Raw genomic sequence first — 19291 nt, 5'->3', positions numbered from 1 at the left:
CATTTAGTTTTGTCTTGGTCTTTTAGAGGATGAGTGTTTGCAAGGTATGGGAGACTGAGAAAATGAAATATGCTCATATTTTTTTTCAGTAATTTTTAGCCAGAAAGCAGTAGAGAACACTCAAGATAATTTTAAAAATTTGAAATAAGTCAGTAGCAGTTTATACTAATAGTAAAATTTCAGGCAAGTATCCTACATTTTCAATGAGAATTCTCTTTGGAATCTTAATTTTGATTATAACTAAATAGATAAATGAAGATTTAGAATATGTGTGATAAGTGGATGAACTTTTTAATTCACCAAGGAAAAACAGTATTTATGAAAGGCTAGAATGCAGGAAATGACTTGCGTTCTAGATAGCATGCTTGTGATTTGGGATGCACCTGGTATTTCGCTTGAATGGTTTAGAAACATTGAATTCCTTGGAATTTTATTCATTATTTCTAATCTAAGCAAGACTAGGTAATTTTTGGAGGTACATTTCAATGGAATAAAATCTTATTATGTTCTTTAATTATGTACTCTAGGTTTCATTTGAGTGCTTGAGACTTTTTAAAAATTGAATCTTGATTATATTTTTTAGGCAGAAGACTATTTGAACAAGTGAAGCCTCTTGGAACTAATGTTGTATAACAGTTGAACAGATGTGTGCTTCCCTGCTTCCTTGACATTTACTTCATAAGCAGTTAATGACTTATAAACACCTGTGGTATTAATACAAATATTTGTATTGACTTTAGGGAAGGGAGAGATACTATATTACTCGAGAAGTAATAGTAGTACTTATATGTTGTCATGAGATTTGTTTAGTTAGAATCCAAAATAATATTAGGACAAACATCTGTGTGTTCAAAAATACCTATTTCTTTTTTGCTGAAATAAGTGATTACAAAAGGACCATGGTGGGTTAACACATTTGGTCTCAACTTCAGTTTTGTCAGATTCAGTCTAACAAAAACCAGTACATGCAATCAATTATAATTATCCTTAGGTAGGGAGAACAAGCATCTATATTAAAATTTTATTTAATTTCAAATATGTTCAAGCAAATTTGAAATATATTTTCATATTTAAATGGAAAATTCATGAAAAGAATAATGAAAAGACTGTCATGAGATGTGAAGATTTCTTTTCCTTTTTTTATTGTATCTCTTTAGTCATTTTCTTTATCAGTGCTGTTTGAGAATCACCTCTCTAAAACTGGTCTAAAACATAACTACTTTCTTTCAAACATTATCTGCAGTGTCTGTCTCGTGTATTTGCATTTTGAAGGATTTAACTGTGGAATGCAAAATAAAAGGTAAATAGTCTATAGAGAAGTTACTGCCAACAGAGACGTGTGTAAAGACGAAAGCAGAATAATCTGGTGTTAGCTCTTAGAGAAATATTTGCTATTGCTAAACCTCAATTTAAACACTCGAGAATGAGCTTTGATTATATGTTATATGTGCTGAGATATCCTTACAAACTTTTACCTATAAGACTATTCATGACCTCTAGTTATATTACATTTTTAGTTTCTATATTTTTATCTTGTTCATTACCTAAAAGAGATTGAGGTGAAAAATTTCAATTGACGTTTTCTTGTATTGATTTTGATGTTACGTGTTTGTTCAACTCTCTTGCAAAGCAATATCATTTTGTTTACTTGGAGACTGCATGGCTTTGTGGGTTTTAATGTCAGACTTTAGTTGGAAATCCAGTTTGATTTTTATTCCTATTAATTAGCTGTAAAACTAAGATAGTATCTGCTTTGTAGGGTTGTTGGTAGAATTAAATGAGATGGTTAATTAAAATGATTAGCATGTTAACTAGTGGATGGTATGTATAGCTCTCAACTTTCATTGACTTTTGAACAATCTATAGATTGACACACCTAAACTACCTCCTCTGTGCTCTTTCAACTTTCACATAACAACCAGTGAGCAAATGTTTTGATCCATTCCATAGTAGTGAGATAGCTGTCAGCCAGCTAGTGATTCTGTTTGTTTATTGCTATCATTATCTTCATGTTATTGTTTGTGCAGTTACTGTAGTATCTTGTAAGGGATTTTCTCACTGTGCCCTTTAGAAACGGGCCACAGAAGGGAAGGGATGCAGTGACGGTGGGTTGAATGGGCAGTGCTTTGGGCCCAGCCTTATTTCAACCAAAGCAATTTTTTTTTTTCTAATTTGTGCAACATGATATTTTCCTAGGTAAGATTTCCTTTGAAGAATTATTTTCATTCCTTAACAGACATTTGAAAATCAGTTTTCCATTGGATTTCTACCTTCTGTGGAAAAACAGAGAAAGAAATGCTTAACTATCACTAGTAGTAAGAAACATTAGTCTTTGACTCAATAGATTTGGATAAATGCGGAAATTATCAGGCATGCCAAAAGTGGTGATTCTGCAGTGTCATTCTGATGCTTATTGGATTTAAGCTGGTCAACAGTATCTTTGATTTTGAAGCAAAAGAACAAAATTAAAACGATATGCAAGGAAACGGTGAATGATTAGAAATTGAAATAAAAAAATACCATTTATAATACCTTTGAGAACATGAAACATCTAAGGGGTAAATTTAATAAAACGTGCAAATATAGAGAAGAAAATAGAAATTATCTGTAATCTCTTTGCCTAGAGTCAGACAGTTTTATTTTGATGTAGATTTTTTTCCCACGCATAAACTTACAAATGAACAGATATTTGGAATCTCTTAAAGATTTATTTACTCTGTTTTCACCTATCTGTATTAGTTTACTTTCACCTAATAGTATTTCACAGGAATCTTCCTATGATAGTAATCATAAATTTTCATAATTTTAAAAAGAATTTTACTGACTGCATAATATTTCATTATAACACATTTCATTGACTTTTATTTTACTCTTTTAATCCTTTAAAAACTAAGAAGTATAACCATTGCCAGAAATATATGTGAAACAAAAATACATACTTTAGTAGATTATTATTAAGTGAACATTAGTCTGTTATTCAGGTGAGGAATAAAGCATTGCTGTTACCCTTGAAATGCCTCCTTGTGCCTTTTTTCAGCTAATCCTTTCCTAGAAGAACCCACTTACCTAACTGGCTTTCATTCATGGAATCTTGTTCCCTTGTGTACTGGAGATTGTATTTGGAAAGTTATTTGGAGGGCCTAGGAGGATTATATCTTTCTCCATAAGGTTGTCATTTGTTTCATCTGTGGATCTCGGGGCAATGTTAGTCTAGGATAATTTTTAATTATATGCAGAATCTGAGGTCTCTGACCCACTAGATCCTTATGACAGCTGATAAACTTCTGGTTCAACCCCACCTAAGTCCTTCAGGGACTTAGAGAGTAGGAGATAGTTATCCACTTTTGACTGAGTCTCTTTGAAGCTGCTTTCTGTGAATTAGCAAATATAAAAGTGGGCTTTAAATGACAGCCCTTGACTGCTGGCCTGGCAGTTCCTAAGTAACCTGTGGCACCTTTGATACAGATGGGTTGGTCTAAATTACACAGTTTACATTAACCGAAATTTAAGGATTTTTTTTTTTAATGATTCCATTGAGTTTTTAATTACTATTCCTGAGTTTTTTATGTTTCTAGAAGTTCTTTGTTTCCTTCCCCTTCTCTTTAAAATTTTTTTCTTAAATAACTTTTTGTAGTTTCCCATTCATACAGCTATCATCGCACTTGTCTTTTATTTCTTTACATGCCTGTATGTATTTGAGTCTTTTGTTTTTGCTCATGAAGGGATGTATTATTGTGTGCCTTGTTATATAAAATGCAGTGTGTTTGGCATTGTATTTAAAAGTATTTGTAGGAACCCTTTGAGGCATGCTGTGAATGTACTTTGAGTGGATTTGAGTTTGCTTCTGCCAGGTGTTGGGGGCATTTGAATTAGGGAACCACCTTAAAACAAGTTCGAGGTTTGGTATTTTTCTAATGACCCGTATTGCATTTGAGCATTAGGGTCTCAAATGAAGTGAAGTTAGATACCTTACTTCATGTGGGCCTGACCCTGTGTATTTAATCTTCTGTGCTTTAAAGAAGATGCTTTAAAAATTTTTGTCAGTGTTTCTTCTTTAATTACTGCGAGAAGTTGATCTGAATATAACCTGCTTTACTGAAACATCAAATTCCACTGTAATTATTTAACTGAGTACTTGTTGGACAGTTAGTTTTTCTTATTATTATCATAAATAATGTTGTGATGAAGAAAATTTGTTCTTATTTATTTGTCCTGTTGTTTACTTAAGATTAATCCTGGAAGTAAAACTGTTAGGATCTGTGTGTTTTAAGGCTTTTTGATATGTTTTGTCAAAGGGCCCTTTGGAAAGACTGTCTCAACATTGTGTATTCACTTTTGGATTGCTAGTCCTTATGTCCTATTGCCGAGGGGTTTATTGAGAGTAACTCAGATGTCAAGGGATGTAAATATTTCCATCAGTTTGTCATTTGTAATTCATATCTATTTACAGATCTTTTATTTCACTGTATAGAAGTTGAACATTTTTATCTAGTTAGAGCTATCTCTTCTTTTTAAAGCCATAATTAGTCTGAGATGATAGATTTCTAGTTGTTCCTTAGCAAAACTAGTGTTTTAAGTTTGGAGTTGTTTTATGTGTCCAGAAAGTTGAGAAATAGTTAAATCACTCTTAACTGCAAATAGGTATTTTAATAAATTAACATAACTCTTGAATTGGGATAATGCTCATTTTTAGTCTATATTAACCTGAGTTTTTATTATAATTCCTTTCCTTTTGTATTATAATACTTTTTGTTTCTGTGCTACTGTTCTTTTGTTATATGTCCTCAGAAATTGGCAGAGTGGAAATTTGAAAGTATATTGAATTTAAATTTTCTTCCTTATTCTGGCTTTATTAATGATAATAGTGATTTAGTAATCATATTTGGAATGATTTGAGATACCAGGGTTTAAAAACTTCTATGAAAATATAGAATCTTCACTAGAATAGGAAAGTATTTTATTGAAACGAAAGATTTAATTTCTTAAATGGTATAAAATATGTGTTTTTTAGATAAAAGATGAAGAGAGGACTCTTCGAGAAAAGGAGATTATTGCTTCATCACCCAGTTTAAGCGGGACTAAGTGGGAGTTGGAGTCAGTTTATAAGGTATGTAAACTTTTAAAATACTTCCTAGGTTTTTAAAAATATATTACATAGAAGTTTATATACATATTTAATTAACCTATTTGTATAGCCTCTTGTCACCACAGCCTCTCCCTCTCCTGGAGATTTCTTCTTTACCCCTATAAGGGTGTGCCAACATTCTGTGTTGGGCTTTGCTTCTACACAGACACCCCTCAAACACTGCTTGGGCTCCGACCCCCTGTCGCAGGCCATTCTCTAAAAGAAATTCTCTCCTCACAATGCTTAAGCTTTATACTGCATGCTGGGCTGCTTCCTGCAAGCATATCCCATCACTCACTTGGCCCAGCACCTGTTTCTGGGTCACAGCCCTGCATGAAAGTGTTTGCTGTCATTGGGCTCTGACACCATTGTTGGACTGTCTCCCCACGTGGATGCTGCTCCATGCCACTCGGGCTCTGACTCTGTCTGCCTACTTGCTCTCCCATGGGAAAACCTTTCATCTACCTAGGTTTCAGCCTGCACTAGGCCACTTCTGCTGTCCCCTATCCCTTAGCATAGATACTGCTTTGCTTGAACCCACTGAGTTGCTCTTGGACTAAATAGTTCCAGAAGGAGAAGACAAGACAGCTGAGATTCATTTGAACTTTGATAGCTGTAATACCACAATTTCCTTTGAAAGAATATACTCATTATTATTGGTGAGTACCAGTAGTTTAAAATCTTGCTTCCACGTTAGCTCCCCATTCTGGCTTTCCGTTCCTGCCAGTTAGGCCATCATGCAGTCAGCCTTCCAAACCACATATTTCCTATTACTCTGCCTTCACATCATCTTTTGCTTCTGCTCGGGCATTTTTATTTCCACTGTGGCCACCCTGATCAGCTAGAATCATGGAATAGTAGAGCTAAAGAATCCCTAAGGGCCATTTAGACCATCTCTTCCTCCCCTTTCCTGATTTTATAGGTCTAGCTGCTGAGGTTTGGAAACATTTATTAAATGTATTGAAATCATAAGTCTAATAAGTCACAAATTTTGGACTAGAACTCACATTTCCAAACTTCTATCTCCTTTTCTTGCCTAGATTGAATTAAATTCTCTTACCCCCTCTCTGATACGTCCTGTGTGAATTATTTGTTTGGCGCAGCGTTGCACATGGACTGCCCAGTAGAGCTGTTCGACTTCCATATGTATCTTATCTTGTTTTCTTAACTAAGTGGTAACCTCCTTCAGGACAAGGACAGTGTCGTAGTCATAGAAATCTGTAAATTCATTAAAAAAAAAAAACTATTAAAAATCACACAATCTATTGTGTGATATCATTGGATGTATTGAAGAACGATAGACATATAGAGTCCCTAAAAATTGAGCGAATAGGCGATTTAGGGACTTTTTTTAACCTAATTTTTCACCTCACTTTTAAAAAGGGAAAAAAAATCTTTTGGAAGTTAAGGATGATTTCCTCAGTTTACTAATATATTCTGCTGATATCTTAAAATTTTGGTATAGTCCATAGGACTTTAAAAATATGTGTAGAATAGAATTAGTTTTATTTTTTAATATTTACTGGCAAATACTTATTTTAATAGCAAAACTAAATGCTTATTATTTCTATTTATTAGTGTTGAGATTAACTTTTGCATTGTATTTCTCTAGAGAAGGAATGGAAACATAGATGAATAAGTTTATATTACTTGCTAGTAATTTTCAGCACCAAATATATTGTACACACAGTAGGATTTTACTTGATGCAGAATAAAATGTAGAGGATATCATATGAGAGGAATGCAGTGTGCTCAGAGGGCTTGAGTTAGGAGTTTGAAATCCTGAGGATTATAATTCATAAATTCATGAATTAAGTAAAAATAAAGCATGCTGACTTGGGTTATAATTATTTTTCAAGACATCTATTCTGAAATGAACACATTTTTGGACTGCCACTTCTTCTTAATGCTAATTGTTTAGTTTTAAGGAGTATAAATTGATTCCCCCTACACTTTTTTTTTTTGTCCTGCTGGGATTAATGAATTTCTCATAGGAAGAATTTTATTTGGACTTAATACATATGAAGATTTAGGAGAATTTCAAAATGACAGATACTGCTTATTTTCCCTGTTTCACTCTGAATTCAGATCCCTTTTGCTGATGCTCTGGATTTGTTTCGAGGAAGGAAAGTCTATTTGGAAGATGGCTTTGCTTATGTACCACTTAAGGACATTGTGGCAATTGTCCTGAACGAATTTAGAACCAAACTGTCCAAGGCTTTGGCAGTAAGTATTTCACTTTTTTACTACATTTCCATAGTCACTTTATTTCCACATGTTCTCATTTTCATTTATATACCCTTAATAGTTTTGTTGTTTACTTCTTAAGAAATGTTTATTTTCATAATAATATTCAAATTGCTTATGATATTATACTGGTAATTCTAGAACTGCTAGGTTTTTGTTACTACTCATAGTTTCTTATTTTTTTTCTTTCTCTTAGTAAATACTAATGTGAGTTGATTAATTTTGTGAGTGGCTATTGTGGGTTTCTTCAAGATTGTGTCTTTTTGTTCAGAGATGGATTTCATATCCAGCCCTGCATAATTAGAGTGCTCCTTGGTGGATGTAACCCTTGGATTTCTGTTCTGAATTGATATTTATTGTCAGTAGAGGGCAAAGTCTAGTTCTTTTTATGCTTTTTACAGCTATACTGATTATAGTACAAGCACTGGCCAACTTTTCCTTTTAAGTTAAAAATTATAGTATTTTTTGGTATAAGTGATTTTTATTACTGACTTTCCTGGGTTACCTAAATATATATAATTCAGCTATATTGGTATTTGGGAAGACTAAAATGTTAATTCTGGTTTTTATTAAATAAAGCAGTTTATGAAAATATCTATAGCATAATGGGTGTTTAATAACTTAATATTCTTCTTCCCTAATCCTATTTTTTTTTTTTTATCTTCAGTAAAGTTGATGTTTTTAAATAGTTTCCTTATTTGTCTATGACTTTCTCTGGACCATAATCTACTTATAGATGAAGATAGTGTTTTTCACTACTGTGAATCTCTGTAGCTGACATTGATGTTTGTCTATCGGTTAGCCATTCCCCTTGTTTTATTATTATTGATTTCGTTCACCTATTTTCTCTCTGTTGACATTTTAGACAGCACTTCTTTATGTGAAACAGCCATATAATTTTCAGGACATTGGGCATCTCCACCTCTCATCCACTGAATGCCAAAAGTGGCCTCCAGTCCGCATGACAACCAAAAATATCACCATTTATTTTTGAAAGCTTCTGGAGCTTTGGGACCATCCTTGGGTTGATCATAGTGGTTTTCTCCACCTTTCCAAATTGTTGATTTATGCATGTGATTCAATGGAATTCTGGCTGAAAATATGAGAAATTGGGGGCTTCTGAAAAGAAGCTTTCCTTGCTAGTGAAAACGGGCACATGTATATGTGCTAGTCAATGTGTCTCCCTAGTAGTCTAATTGTACAAAGAGGGATGTGTGGTAGATTTTCACAAATTTTATTTTTTTCTATTTTCGGGCAGAAAATGAGAGATAGCAATATACTGAAATTAAAGACAAAATGAAATTCTTAAGTTAGTAATAAATTCATTTTTTCAGCAAATTGCAGTTAAGAAATTGTTGAGAAAAAATACAGCATATAAACTTTGAATTCTTTTTTCCTTCCTTTCCTCCTGTTCATTCTTTCCCCCCTCCAACATACTTTAAGAAATTTTAAAATAACTTTTTAGAATTTTGAAATAATCACAGACTTACAGAAAAGTTACAGGTAAAAAACGTTTTCCATAAACCATTTGAGAATAAGTTCCCAACCTGATGTGTCATCACCCCCATACTTTAGTGTGTAATACCTGCAAAGACATCTTCCGCCATAACCACAATTTAACTGTCAAAATAAGGAAAGAAGCATCAGTACACGATTACTGTCTATTCCTCAGATCCCACTCAAATTTCACCAGTTGTCTCAATTATGTCCTTTATTTGTCCTAAATCAATGTGTTATTTAGTTATTATGTCTTTTTAGTCTCCTTCAGTCTGGAACAAGTTCTTAGTTTCTTCTTGACTTTCATGACTTTGTTACTGTTTAAGATTCCAGGCTAGTTATTTTGTAGACTATCTCTCAATTTGGGTTTGTCTGATGTTTCTGCACGGTTAGATGCAAGTTGTACATCTTGAGCAAGAATGTCATAGAAGTGAGGGTATATTCTTTTCATTACATCCTGTCAGGTGACACATGACTTTCATTCATCCCACTTCTGATTGACTTTATTTAACAGTTTATTTACCTATTCTGTTGTTGACATGCATTGAATTTTCTTTTCTTTCTTGCGGTTATTACTAATACTGATGCTCTGAACATTGTAGGACATCTTTGGCAAACACATTTCTGTTGGTTCTATGTCCAGGATTGGAATTGCAGGGTAAAAGATAATCTATATTGTGCTTTAGTGGATTCAGACTTACTGAATTTGTCTTGATTGCCACTGGGTTGTGGAGCGCTCTGGCTTTAGTGTCTTTGGATTTGATGGAGGAGGGACAGTGAGTTGCTGCTTCAGACAGTGCTCAGCTTTCTCCTGGATGGGTCAGGGCCAAGTTTGTTTGAGAGATTGTTCAGAGAACCCTTTGCCTTATCACACAGGAGAGTGGATGGAGTGTATTGCCTGGAAACTTGTTCGGATAGCTGTGGGAGGCAGTGGAAAGGAAGGGAGGGTATTTCTTATAGAGCTATGGTGAAGGAGAAATCGAAACCTAATGCTATGGTGTCTTTATTACTTCCTTTCCAGTGAAGAAAACTTTGACCTTGGAGTATGTAATTGAAAAATTTCAGTCTTATTAATGGGAATATTCTTGTAGAATGAGAAACATTGCTGTAAAGATGAAAAAAAAAAGTATTTTAATTAGTGGTAGAAAAAAAAATAAATGGTGCTGCAGGAAGTCCAAGTTGATAGAAGAGATTTTTTTCCTGTGTGTTTGTTTTTCAATTACAGTTCACATTCAATATTATATTAGTTTCAGGTGTATAGCATAGCAGTTAGACATTTATATAATTTATGAAGTGATCTCCCTTATTAGTCTAGTACCCACCTGGCACCATACATCATGATTACAATATTATTGACTATATTCCCTGTGCTGTACTTTATATCCCTGTGACTGACTATTCTGTAACTACCACTTTGCACTTCTTAATTCCTTCACCTTTTTCACCCAGCTCCCCAACCCCCCTTCCATCTGGCAACCATCACTTTGTTCTCTTTATCTATCAGTCTGTTTCCATTTTGTTTGTTTGTTGTTTAGATTCCATATATGGTGGAATCATATGGCCTTTGTCTTCGTCTGACTTAGTTCACTTAACATAATACTCTCTAGGTTCATTCATGTTGTCCCAAATGGTAAGATTTCATTTTTTTTTTTAGACCAAATAATATTCCATCATGTGTATGTACTACATCTTCTTTATCCAGTCGTCTATTGATAGGCACTTAGATTGCTTCCATATCTTGGCTGTTGTAAATAGTGCTGCATTGAACGTAGGGGTGCATATGTCTTTTTGAATTAGTGTTTTGGATTTCTTCAGATAAATACCCAGAATTGGAATTGCCAGGTCATAAGGTAGTTCTATTTTTAAGTTTTTGAGGAACTTTTATACTGTTTTCCATAGCGGCTGCACTAATTTGGGATCCCACCAATAGTGCACAAAGGTTCCCTTTTCTCCACATCCTCGCTTATTGTTTGTTGATTTATTGATGATAGCCATCCCAATAGATGTGAGGTGATAAGTCATTATGTTTTTAATTTGCATTTTTCTCATAATTAGTGATGTTGAGCATCTTTTCATATGTCTATTGGCCATCTGTATGTCCTCTTTGGAGAAATGTCTATTCAGGTTCTCTGCCCTTTTATTAATTGGATTATTTGTTTGTTTGTTTGTTTTTTGGTGTTAAGTTGTAAAATTTGGGTGTGACACCTTATTGATTGTGTCATTGGCAAATATCTTCTCCCAATTGGTAGGTTGTCTTTTCGTTTTGTCGATGGTTTCCTTTGCCGTGCAAAAACTTTGATAGAAGAGTCTTATCCCAGGTGATATTTGAATTGTGATTTTTATGATAATGTAACCAAAATGACTTTTGAACATGCTCTAGGTCTAGTGAAAGGTGGTCATTACCTTCTTATTTGATAAGAACTCTTTTCTTATCCTACTGATCCTTTGAGACTCACTTGTGGCCCCACTTCCTACTGGAAGCCTCCCCAAAGCCTCAGGATTTTGCTAAATATATCTCCTTTGTGCTCTCACAGCACTCTGCACATTACCAAACTATGATAAAATTATTCCGATTATGTGTTTTTCTCCTCAACTAAAATGTAAGCTCTTTGAGAGTTAGGGTTCTGTCTTATTTATAATTTTCTCTCTAGTATAGCATCTAGCACACAGGGCAGTGCTCAGTAAAATTTCGTTGAACCGATAGATAATAGTAACTTCTACTTGTCCATAGTTTACTATTTATGCATTATCTCATTTGATCCTCCCCACGAGCCTCTAAGATAGACAGGGATTACAATCTGCATTATACAGATGAGGAAAGTGCAGCTCTGAGAGGCTAAGTAATTTGTCCAAGGTTATGTTGGCTGTTAATTGCTGGAGACATAACTGGATCTCAGGTTTTTCCAACTGTAATTCTTAAGGTCTTTTGATGATAACTGTTCCTTTGTAAGTTGTATTACCAGGGAATTTAGATCTTCAAACTATGAGAAAATATTGGAAGATAATTATATTAGAGTCCATTACAGAGCAGGCAAAAAGGGTAAATTTGTAGCTGAGATGCAATAAATGGATAACCGATTATGGAAAGGAGAGGGGGAACGATATATTTCTTTGCTTTACATAACAGTTTCAGAAGCTTTGGCCAGTCTTTTCAATTAATGGTTTATTTTTTAAATAACTTTTTGTTCACTTACATATTGTTTCGGGTTTTAGGGACACAGTATTTAAAAAGATGGATGAATTTCTTTTTTTATAGAGCTTATATTCTAGTGGGAGATGGACAATTGGTAAAGAAATAAACAATAACAATATCATATACATATAGGAGCCAGATGAACACATATAGAGGAAGGTATATTCCAGGCAGAGAAGGTCATTAAGGCAAAGGCCCTGAGGAGGGAATCTTGGCATTTTTGCAGAATTAAAAAGGCCAGTATAGCTGAAGTGTAATGAGCTAGCAGACAGTAGGACAAAGTGAGACTGCATTGGCCAGATACAGGACTTTAAATAAACAAACCAGCATGAACAGTTTGATTTTTAGCCTAATGTAGTCGAAAGCCATTAGATGGTTTTGAATAAGGGAGTGATAAGATTTATACTTTAAAATACTATGGCTTCTGCTTGAAAACCACTTTGGAAGGTTTAGAAAGAATAAAAGCAGGAAGACTAGTGTGTAAGTTTATCACATTAATCTAGGTGGTGGCTTGAAATAAGGTGGTTGTGAAGGTAACAGGTGAAAGAAGTCAGTGAATTTCAGTTATGTTTTTGAAGAATTGTTGACTTGACAGACTGGGTGTGAGAGTAAAAGAGGAATCAGGATGATAATCATAATTTAAACTCAGTGACAATTTAATATTCGCCAGGTGTTCTTCTAAATGCTTTACATGAATTAACATATTTAATTTTCCTAGTTGCCCTATCCGAGGGTACCATTATTACCCTCCAAAGCTTATAGTATCTTTGCACAATTATTGAGGAACAGAGCCAGGATTTGAATTCATCCGTGTAATCTGGCTTCAGAGTTTGTACTCCAGATTACTTTGTTACACTGCCTAGATTTTAGCCTGAATAACTGATTAGAAGTGACGTCTTTTACCATGATGCTGAAGACTGAGAGAGAAGTACATACAATAAAATCAAGAGCTCTGTTTTGACCATGTTAAGTGGGAGGTGCTTATTAGTCATCCAAATGGAGATAGCAAGTAAGAAGTTAGATTTAGAAATCTGGATTTCTGGGTGAAGCCATGAGACTGAATGAGGTCGCACAGGCACAGTGATATGTGAGTGAAGAAGAGAGGAGGGCCCACGACTGAGCTGGAGCTTTCACACACTCCACTCTCATGAAGCAGTGGAACATACTTTGTTCATTTTTTTAAAGCTTCTTAAATTGTAGCTGAGTTTCTTTAAGGCAAATTCTCTTTTTTCTCACATAGTGTCACTAATTTTACTTTCTGTTTGTGAGACTCATCATTAGAAGGTACTGGTAAAACTTTAAATCCCAGACCTTCAGAAAATATATTTATACGCTTTAATTTAGATGTCGAAAGAAGGACTTTGAGAAGTTCCTAAGGAAGTAATCGACATGGCAGGTAAGCAGCTCTTTCTGAGAGTCACAGAGAAAAGTAAAGATTTTCTTTTATTGAAAAGGATTTCATTTTTCACATTTCTAGAATACCAGTTGAGTCTATGATTCACCAAATATTTGTTGCTCTGGAAAATTATTCTTTGTAGGTACTTAATCAAGTAATTTCTAAAGAACTTGTAATCCTCTTAAATCTTTTATCCTCTTTTTAAAAGCATTATTCGGTTTAGTTCCTTAAGCTATGGTTAAATATAATTCATTTTTTTGAATGGTTGCTTACTTTGAAATCGAACAGGAATTTTCTTTGTCTTATTTGTGTCTAGCTAGTTGTTTTCCTTGGGTTTTGGATTGGTTATTATGTCTTTTCTAATAGTGCTTCCTGCTTATTTAATTCTATTTTAAGTGGTTGCAATGAACCAGTCAGTGTTGTAGCTAATTCATCAGTAGGCAAGTTGTGGATACCATACCTTTGTCCTCACCTTTATTATAAGGCTCCAGGTACCGTTTTTCCCTTGTGGTACTGATCTGTAGGAAACAAAACATTGCATTTGAAACCCATGAAACAGAAAGAAATCACTCATTTTGAGGGAAAAATAAACATACCCTTTCTACTTTGAGACATGTTTATTGACTGAGGATGCTAAGCTGAACTTGATTATTGCTCTATTTGTGAGGTATTGGTTTGTTAAGCCTGTGATAATGTCCAGATTATGATTTGTTGTCCATTCTACAAACATTTTATTAACATCTCAGGTTTACTGCATAGTGCCTAGGTGGTATGAGGAATGGAAAATTTATGAGACAGGTCTCTGACCCTCAAGAACCCTCATATCTATTAGGGGAAGCTAAGATATATATAAAGGACTCAGTGACTAGGTAGAAAGTGTCCTGAGAATTGTATCACTTGAGCTCAGGGAATTTAGAGAAAAGATAGGGTTGAAATTAGCTTTAAAAGATTTGGCTGTGGGGAGATGAACAGTTTGCAGAGAGCAGTAAAAGTAAACGATTAGGTGCTGGAAAGCATGGACTATTGGAGATGTGTTTTAGGAATAGGGATGCGAGACAGAGCTGTTTGAGAGGGAAAATGATTTTGGTGTTGGACCTGTTGAGTTTTTTGAATTAATAAAACATTCTGGTAAACATAGGTTAAAACTCAGAAGATTGCTTAGAGATTCAGACATAGATTTGGGAGTCATCCACATTGTTGTGAAATTTGAAGCCAAACTAGTAGATGCAATTTCAGAGGAGTAAAGAATAAATGAAGAAGTGGACCAAATACCAAACTGAATATTTCAAGGTTGGGTGTGGGGATCAGACAGGGGCAATGAGTTGAATACTACAAATGAACAAATCATTACAAGTGAGTGTTGGCATCATTGTCCATTTGTATTTTATTTTAGGAAATGAGGCTTGTGACATCATTCACAGAATAAGATTGAATAAAAGTTATTTTCTTGTTTTAGTGAAATGTTATAGGTTTTTGATAGAACAGCTTTCATTCATTGAAAAAATCAGTCATGTATATGAAAGTGCTTTAAAAATTTCATAGTGGTATATATTTATATTTTAGGTGTTCATTTGAAGGGGCTAGTTGATGTGAAAAATAATATTTTAAGAGGTTTTGATTTTTCTTCTTATTTCTATAGTGCTTAGTACAGTTCTTCATTTTGTGTTTATGGAAATTATTGGCGGCAAGAATTTTAATGATTCACTTATCTCAAGTTGTTTACTTTCTAGTTGCCAGCAAATGTTAGCAGCATGTAGATATAGAATTTTTAGAGCAGGAAAGGATTTTAGAGTTGTGTTAATCATTTATGTGTTATCTTGCTCTCCTTCTTGGCAACTGGAATGCAAACTCAAGGTTTATAGATATCAGTGGACATGCTTGTCCTATTATGTATGATAGTGCTTATTAGCTTTCTTTTATAACAGGCTCTTAATAAAACTTACTGAGTTGAATTCAGTAACTTTGAGTAACAGTCAGGCCTGGGTCCTTTACTATTGGTCTTGCATAACTCAAGTTCAGTGCCCTTTTTCACTATAGTAGTTCCTTGCCTCTCCCCAGGCCCAGTAAAATAGCTCTGCCCCTCTACTGCTTTCTCTGATTTTCTCTCCCTATAGTGGCATTTCCATGACATGTTTTAAATTTAGGGTTCTCCAGGGTAGGGATTGTGCCATATTCAAGCTCATTATCTCTGATGCCTAGTACAGTGCCTTGAGAAGAATAGGTACTCAGGATCTGATGAATTACCTTGTGAGAGCTGCATGTTTGTATTCTCCATATTTGTTGAGAAAAGTAAGGTTAAACAGGGTTGCACTTCAGCATACTGTTTATAAAAGAGTGAAGTACCTGATAATGTGTGTGAAGTGCTATACAAGCAGAACATTTCTGAAATCTCAATTGCAAATATTTATTATCTCAAAATACTTCTGAAGAACTGCTGCAGTTGGCTGCGTTAGTTAAATTGTTGCCTTTTTGACAGTTTTTCTCTGGATCATGTAAGGTGCAAGTTTTATATTTTGTTTAGAAACTTATGAAGCAGTATAAACCAAGTTTCAACTCTAGCTACTTAGAGAATAGCAGCTTCATTCTTCATGGTTGAACTAATTCTCAAGAGTAATTCCTAGGTTACTTTTTTTGTGGTCACCTTTGTGTCCACTGCACATGCTCCCCACCCCACCCCCTATTACAGAAAAGATAAGATTCCTCTATACTCCTTTGTAAACACATCTATTCTTCAGATTATTTATCATATTTAAGAATTATATTACTTGTTTTAAAGCCTCAGCCTAGATTGGCTAGAAAATACTTTTAGTATTTGTACACATTATTTATAGTTTATTTTTTTTTCCCATTGAGCTGCATTGCTTTCATTGACACTGGAGTACACCAAAACACAGATTTTTATTCCTATTACTTACTTATGGTGAGAAAATATCAACAGATTCAGTTGCTAGGAAACACCTGAATACTGAAAAGTCTTTTTTTTTGGTACTTGTAAATTCAATTCTTTGACAGTTCTACTCTCATAGAGCACAAATTTATTCAGTCACTACAAAGAAAGATGCATCACCTGTTAGTTTTCCAATTTAAAAATTTTGCACAGGAGGACCTAGGGATACAGAAAATGTTACCAGATTGATTAAGTGTTGAGAGTGTAATTTTTAACAGTGACTGGACATCGAAAAGTAAAGATTATGTATATGTCTTGGAGTTTCAGTTTTCTTAAAGTTTTCTAATTCATCATTAGTGAGAAAAAGAGTGAGAACAAGAGGGAGACACACACACACACACGATAAAGAAATTAAACCAAAGTAAAATATTGTGTTAATTAAACCAACTCTGTCTCATGGAAATAGGATTGGCCACATCCAATATTAAGTCACCCATGTCTGCTCTTTTACCTACAACACTTAATAATTATGTGCCAGAGAAAGAATAAATATTTAAAAAAAAAAGTGGTTATAATCAGTTTGGCTTTCCTTTATAACAAATTCTCATATAGGAAAAGATGTTATTCAAGTTGAATTCAGTAACTTTGAGTATTCACTATGTTTCAGGCAAAAACACTGGAGACACGAGTATATGATTAAGCTTTCAGGGTGCTCAGAATGTATAAGAGGGGGCAGCAATGGGGAAACGATGCAATCGGTCATCATACGGTATGGTCAATAAAAGAGAAGAGTTGTACTGGGTACAGAAGTAGCATAGCAAAGAGAGTGATGAACTTAGTCTGGGGATCATAGAAAGAACTTCAAAGATGTCAGCTCTGAGCTGGGTTTTTAGGCCTCTATCTTCTATGTGAATAATCCCTTGACCTTAGCTTTTTGCGGGGGTTGGAGTAAGGGATAGGGAATGAGACCACTGTTATTTGTCTTCATTTTTTAAGTTCCCTCTTTCTTTCTTCCTTGTCCATACTCTCAGCCGGTAACAAGCCCTGTCATTTCTTTTCCTGCCTGCTCTGTTTAGGCAAGGTGAGTACTGTCCACATACCAGCTTTCTAATTCTGTGCTTTCAAATTTCACTGCTTGTCTATTTAATCACACATATTTATTTGAGGAACTTGTCACGGAGTGCAGAATTCATCTGATTTATAGGCGTTGTGAATTTTATCCCAGAAATAAAACTTATTAAGGCTTTCTGTCTTTATCAAAGTGACACAGAGAGAACTCTGTGACCTGAAGTAGGCAGCACATATACTAAAATTGGAGTGGTGCATAAAATGGTATCTGAAATGTTCTAGGACAGTGGTTCCCAACCTTTTTGGCACAACGGACTGGTGCTCCTATGAGAATCTAACGCCTGATGATCTGAGGTGGAGCTGAGGCGGTGATTCTAGTGCTGAGGAGCAGCTGAAAATACAGATGAAGCTTCACTGGCTTGCTTCCTGGTGTGCGGCCTGCTTCCTAACAAGCCATGGACCAGTACCAGTCCTCGGCCCTGGGGTTGGGGAGTGGCTGCGAATACAGATGAAGCTTCTTCACTAGCTAGCCTGCCACCCAGCTCCTGCTGTGTGGCCCGGTTCCTAACAGGCCACCGATCATTACCAGTCGTGTTCCAGGGGACCCCTGTTTTAGGAGAGTAATGTGTAAGTTCAAAACAAAAATAAAAATAACAAATGTAAATTGTCCTAGAATTGATAGAAATAATAGCCGATTCTAGAAATAATCAAAGAATGATGGAATTGAGTATAACTAACTGAACCGATTTGATTTTCCTCTAGATTTTTAAAAAGGCACTAATATTAGAAGTAAATGTTCTATGAGGCTCTTGCTGTTTGTATAAAATCCTTCATTTTAAAAATAATTTTATTCTTTTAGGGTATGTTTTAAAATGTGACATTAGGTGAGTTTGTGTTTTCATGCCTACATTTTTAATTAGAAACCTGCATAGAGTTATGAGACTAGTAATATGGAACATAGTTAAGCTCTGGTTTTAAAAAAATATGGTTGTCCTTTGTGAAACTTTGATTTTGTCCATATACAAATTACATTTTGTTGAGTTGCAAAGTAGATGAACAGTGTCAATGAGCTTACTAAATTGAGGTATGAGTGGAGTAATGATCTAGAAAATAGAGAACTGAAACTGGAAGAAAATATAGAAGACAGTTTTCTTTCTCATATATTTGAAAACAAGAACAGCAGGCAAGCTTGGTAACCAGAGTTATCTTCTATAACTGTCCCATCAAAAATTCCACAGTTATCACATCGACTATTAAAGGCTAAAATAATGGAAAGAAGATGAAATAATGTTCAATCTTTGAGGAAAAAAACAAACTAATATAGCTTTGGATTTTGTCAGGGCAGCAATAATCCCAAAGAAAGAGAATAACAATTTGCATTTATAGTCTTTTTTTTTCCCCAAGTAGCTTACATCTTTGTAAGTACATTCTCATTAATCCTTCGGTCTACTTTTGAGTTTTATTTAAAATATTAAGGAAATCATCTCTGCTTCTTGAAGATGGCTGAAAAAAAAAATGACATATTCTAAGTCATAAAAATTATTATTTTTTACCTTGATAGATGCAAAGTTTTATGTGCTTCTACTCTCATAACACTTGGCTAAGAAGTTTTTCCTTCAGCAAATGTAGATTAATTGTATATTGTGGGTTAGGCCTGAGGCAGAAAACACACACACACACACACACACACACACACTCTCACACTCTCTCTCTCTCTCTCTCTCTCTCTCTCTCTCTCTCTCTAAAAAAAAAAAACAGACCTTTTGATATGCAAATATTGAAGCAAATGCTATTCTGGAATGAAGAAACAGGGACAGTAAGAGACTCAACTGCCTGGCATAATGATGTAAAGAAGTTGTTTTTCGGAGACACCGAGAA

At 34.6% G+C, this 19291-nt stretch overlaps 1 protein-coding gene across 1 annotated transcript in view; it reads left to right on the top strand.

The window, feature by feature from the left end:
• The window catches only part of PRIM2 (DNA primase subunit 2), a 244155-nt gene that overhangs the window by 40625 nt on the left and 184239 nt on the right, over positions 1–19291 (top strand). The window contains exons 6-7 of the mRNA XM_006926414.3: positions 5012–5107; positions 7214–7351. Of these exons, the coding sequence (XP_006926476.1) occupies positions 5012–5107; positions 7214–7351 (234 nt within the window). The remainder of the gene's footprint in view (positions 1–5011; positions 5108–7213; positions 7352–19291) is intronic.

This window comes from Pteropus alecto, unplaced genomic scaffold, assembly GCF_000325575.1.
Source record: "Pteropus alecto unplaced genomic scaffold, ASM32557v1 scaffold7, whole genome shotgun sequence".
Lineage (NCBI taxonomy): Eukaryota > Metazoa > Chordata > Mammalia > Chiroptera > Pteropodidae > Pteropus > Pteropus alecto.
Note: the sequence above shows the minus strand (reverse complement) of the source record. Positions and strands in the feature narration are given on the sequence as shown.